At 51.1% G+C, this 5,000-nt stretch overlaps 1 protein-coding gene across 1 annotated transcript in view; it reads left to right on the forward strand.

The window, feature by feature from the left end:
* LOC310824384 (sperm-associated antigen 17-like) overlaps positions 1–5,000 on the forward strand; it is a gene marked incomplete at its 5' end in the record, with an annotated part of 18,976 nt that overhangs the window by 4,792 nt on the left and 9,184 nt on the right. The window contains 7 exons of the mRNA XM_083697638.1: positions 636–873; positions 1,364–1,479; positions 1,658–1,828; positions 2,108–2,250; positions 2,578–2,708; positions 2,898–3,031; positions 3,211–3,393. Of these exons, the coding sequence (XP_083553764.1) occupies positions 636–873; positions 1,364–1,479; positions 1,658–1,828; positions 2,108–2,250; positions 2,578–2,708; positions 2,898–3,031; positions 3,211–3,393 (1,116 nt within the window). The remainder of the gene's footprint in view (positions 1–635; positions 874–1,363; positions 1,480–1,657; positions 1,829–2,107; positions 2,251–2,577; positions 2,709–2,897; positions 3,032–3,210; positions 3,394–5,000) is intronic.

Below are 5,000 nucleotides of genomic sequence, written 5' to 3' on the forward strand. Positions count from 1 at the left end.
ACTACACTACTGACCCTAACCCTCACTACACTACTGACCCTAACCCTCACTACACTACTGACCCTAACCCTAACCCTCACTACACTACTGACCCTAACCTAACCCTCACTACACTACTGACCCTAACCCTCACTACACTACTGACCCTAACCCTCACTACACTACTGACCCTAACCCTAACCCTCACTACACTACTGACCCTAACCCTAACCCTCATTACACTACTGACCGTAACCCTAACCCTCACTACACTACTGACCCTAACCCTCACTACACTACTGACCCTAACCCTCACTACACTACTGACCCTAACCCTCACTACACTACTGACCCTAACCCTAACCCTCACTACACTACTGACCCTAACCCTCACTACACTACTGACCCTAACCCTCACTACACTACTGACCCTAACCCTCACTACACTACTGCGTATTTGTATTATTTGTATTATTTGTATTATTTGTATTATTTGTATTATTTGTATTGGATGCTGCATTGTCAAGGAACCGAGCCCAAGAATTTTACTCCCTGCACTCGTGTATGAGACTTGAACTGTGTGTGTGTGTGTGTGTGTGTGTGTGTGTGTGTGTGTGTGTGTGTGTGTGTGTGTGTGTGTGTGTGTGTGTGTGCAGGTAGTGGTCTCCAGAGAGGACAAGGTTCTGTCGGTGCTGGATCCAGACGGCACGGTCATCGTGGAGCACGCAGACGGCACCCGCATCACCACGCTCGGCCAGGAGAGGGCGTCCTGCATCACCGCGCTCGGCCAGGAGAGGGCGTCCTGCATCACCGCGCTCGGCCAGGAGAGGGTGTCCTGCATCACCACGCTTGGCCAGGAGAGGGCGCCCCGTCCATCCCACCTCCATGCAGCAGGTCAGTTACACTGTTATTCAGATAAAAACACATATTTACCAAGTTCATTATTATATATATTATATGTTTTATTTTACAATTTTTCAAGCAAGCACAACTGCCTGTTAAATCGACCTGTTTCACACATGCAGATCCATTCCTCCTTTACAACACTGTGAAAAGAATCTAAGGTTTAAAGGGGTAGTTCACCCAAATTACAAGATCACATATTTGGTTCCTTCAGTCAGTCCACAGGTTGGTTCTGTTTACCAGGACTCTGTCACTAACCGCTAACTGATAGCATCTTCTTACCAAAAACCAAAGGAAGTCAATGGACCCTAAATTAGCATGCTTGAAATGTAATGCCAGGATCTCAAACTATTTAAATCAAGTCATTGAGTGTGTTCAGATCCTGTGGGATGATGTGGTCCTGTAACGGAGGCATGCTACTGCATGGTGTGTGCCCCAGGGGAGGGGGGGGAGGGGAGGGAGGGCGGGGGGGGGAAGGTGGTGATGGTGGAGAGAGAGGGCTACGCCACGGTCATCATGTTCCCTGACCAACACTCCTGCAACGTCTGCTTTGGAGACGGGACGGCCATCACCTCCACCTGCAGCGGAGCCTACCAGGTGTGTGTGTGTGTGTGTGTGTGTGTGTGTGTGTGTGTGTGTTGTAGCTAGTAGCAGGTATAGTAACTATGTCTCTGTGTTGAAGGTAGTATAGTAACTATGTCTCTGTGTTGAAGGTAGTATAGTAACTATGTCTCTGTGTTGAAGGTAGTATAGTAACTATGTCTCTGTGTTGAAGGTCTACCCCTCCAGTGTTGGTCTGCTGGTCGTGAGGGAGGATGGCAGCTGTGTGTACACCTCTGACCCCGCCCACAGCTCCACCCTGACCTCCGACCCCGGCAGCTACCTGATGAGTCACACCAGCGACATGGCCTGTGAGGTCATCGACCCCGATGGAAACCTGTTCCAGGTGAGCCAGCCAGCACAGGTGTCACCACGACAACGCCCAGTCACAAACAAATGACCCTGACCCTGACTCTGACCCTGACCCTGACCCTGACCCTGACCCTGACCCTGTATCATCTGTTTGTTGCATGGAAATATCTAAGATACACTTTGCTTTGGTTTTTCAGAGTTCATTCTAAGAGAATGACGTTTTGCCACCAGTGTCACTTTCAGGCTTTCATCATTGGAGGTTTGTTGGAGTTAAATATGTCTGAGCTGTGTCTGCTGTCTGTCCTGGGGTCAGGTGATGGCGACCGGGCAGACGTCCGTGGTCAACTCTACTCCTCTGGAGAGCAGGGAGGAGGAGGAAGAGGAGGAGGAGGAGGGGGAGGAGGAAGAGAGAGAGTTGGCCAAGCACGGTGTGGGACGTAAAGAACATTGTCCTAGGTAGGCTTCCATAGGTCTGCTGTAGCTGGCCTCAGCCAGGGAGGTGGTCTGTCAGGTGGTGGTCTGTCAGGTGGTGGTCTGTCATGTGGTGGTCTGTCAGGTGGTGGGCCCTCAGGGTCATCAGAGCGCTCACTAGCTGGCTAGCTCCATAGCTAGCTGCAGAGGCCCACAGGTCATGTCTGACAGTGTCTACAGGTGGGTGTGGTTAGCGTCTACAGGTGGGTGTGGTTAGCGTCTACAGGTGGGTGTGGTTAGCGTCTACAGATGGGTGTGGTTAGCGTCTACAGGTGGGTGTGGTTAGCTCACAGCGTTGGCGTTGGGTTGCAGGTTCCTGATGGTGCAGGAGGACGGGTCGGGGGCGGAGCTGCTCTCCTCCCCCGCCGTGCAGGAGATGCTCGACCACGCCTACTCTGACCCCACCATCGCCCTGCTGAAGGAGCCTATACCTGACATAGAGGGTACACACGCACACACACACACACACACACACACACACACCACGCTACCCTGCTGGTCCAGGTCACTCACCACACAGACACACACACACACACACACACACACACACACACACACTCCCTTCCTCCTCTCTCCTCACCTCCTCCCCTCCCCTCCCCTCCCCCCCCTCCCCTCCCCTCCCCCTCTCCTAGGTGCTGTGTCTATCACCATGCTGAGACCGTGTTCTCAGGACGTCTGGTCCGACTGGCTCGTACACAAACAGAACCGTGACATCATCCCCACCAACCTCAAGTCCCGGACCTGGACCAACTTCCCCTCTGTAGAGGTAATATGTCACAGCAGCTCAACACACACACACACACACACACACACACACACACACACACACACACACACACACACACACAGGGTTCAGGGTTGGGTTTAGGGTTAGGGTTAAGGGGATGTTTAGGGTTGGGGTTAGGGGGATGTTTCTAAAACACTGTTGTGTGTAACCCCCTCCAGAGGAAGACCCCCGGACCCCCGTTTGGGACCACCCTGGGTCGGGGTCTGAGCCTGAGAGAGAGGCCTGGGTCTCCGGCCTGCAGGCCCGTCCTCAGCTGCCCCCACGCCCTGGAGGTCCGACACATAACCACCTACCAGCCTGCCACCAGGGGGCGACGCAGGGCCCTGCAGACACGCCTGAAGGTAGGAGAGAGAGAGAGAGATGGAGAGAGAGAGGGATGGAGGGAGAGACAGATGGAGAGAGAGAGGGATGGAGAGAGACAGAGGGATGTAGAGAGACAGATGTAGAGAGACAGATGGAGAGAGAGAGACAGAGGGATGTAGAGAGAGAGAGAGAGAGAGAGAGACAGAGGGAGAGAGAGAGACAGAGAGAGAGACAGAGAGAGACAGAGAGACAGAGAGAGAGACAGAGAGAGAGACAGAGGGAGAGAGAGAGACAGAGGGATGTAGAGAGAGAGAGAGAGACAGAGGGAGAGAGAGAGACAGAGAGAGACAGAGAGAGAGAGAGACAGAGGGAGAGAGAGAGAGAGACAGAGAGAGAGACAGAGGGAGAGAGAGAGAGAGACAGAGGGATGTAGAGAGACAGATGTAGAGAGACAGAGGGAGAGAGAGAGAGAGACAGAGAGAGAGACAGAGGGAGAGAGAGAGAGAGACAGAGGGATGTAGAGAGAGAGATGGAGAGACAGATGGAGAGAGAGAGACAGAGGGATGTAGAGAGAGAGATGGAGAGACAGAGGGAGAGAGAGAGACAGAGGGATGTAGAGAGACAGAGGGAGAGAGAGAGAGAGAGGGATGTAGAGAGACAGATGGAGAGACAGATGGAGAGAGAGAGACAGAGGGATGGAACACAAGGTGTCTGTCTCTCCACCCTTCTTTACATCATGTTCACTGATGAGTGTGGCAGTAACTATGACAACAGACCCATGTTAAAGTTTGCTGATGATTCTGTTATTGTTCGTCTCCTTGAAGGGGAGAAACAGGATCATGGGCTGGTGGTGGATGACTTTGTCTTTCCTCCTTCTTAATGTGTCAGAAACCAAAGACATGAACATTGATTTCAGAAAGTCACCAGCAAGCCCACTGTGATTGACAGTTGGTAAAAGTGTTGACATCGAGCGAATGGAGAGCGAGGAATAGGGAAGGGCATTCCACTAAATTCTCTTAGTCGATCGTTGGGAGAATTAACGATCGATTTTCGATGAATCATTAATATTTTCATATTAAAATTCACTATTTATAGGCTATATTCAAAATGCAATGAAAATACAAAAACACAGTGTGTTTTCCTCATTGAGATCTTTATTACAAGATGAACAACTCTTGTGGCAGTTAAACTTACAAGATGAACAACTCTTGTGGCAGTTAAACCGGATCCGTTCAGCTTCATTCATTTTCTCAGCGAGGTGGTCAGCTGTATGCCGGCCTGGCAGGCTTCCTGTGAGCACGACCGCTGAGTTCATTTGCCAGTCATCACTGATGTAGTGGCAGGTGATGGTGATGGTGATGTAGCTCTCAGCTGTTAAAGCGGTCCAGCAATCTGTGGTTAGAGCAACTCTTTCAGCTGTGCTTAATTCTTTTAACAGCTCTTGCTTCCGTTCTTCGTAGTGAGTTCCTATCAGTCTGGTGATAGTACGTCGTGACGGAATGTGATATGCTGGTTCCAATAAGTTTATCAGTTTTCGAAAACCTTCTCCCTCAACAATACTTAAGGGCAGCATATCCATCTCAATGAACTTCAGATCCCTTGGGTCATTTTCTCTGCTCGTTGTGCATCGCAGCTCCTCCGTGCT

This window comes from Argentina silus, assembly GCF_951799395.1.
Source record: "Argentina silus genome assembly, contig: scaffold_171, whole genome shotgun sequence".
Lineage (NCBI taxonomy): Eukaryota > Metazoa > Chordata > Actinopteri > Argentiniformes > Argentinidae > Argentina > Argentina silus.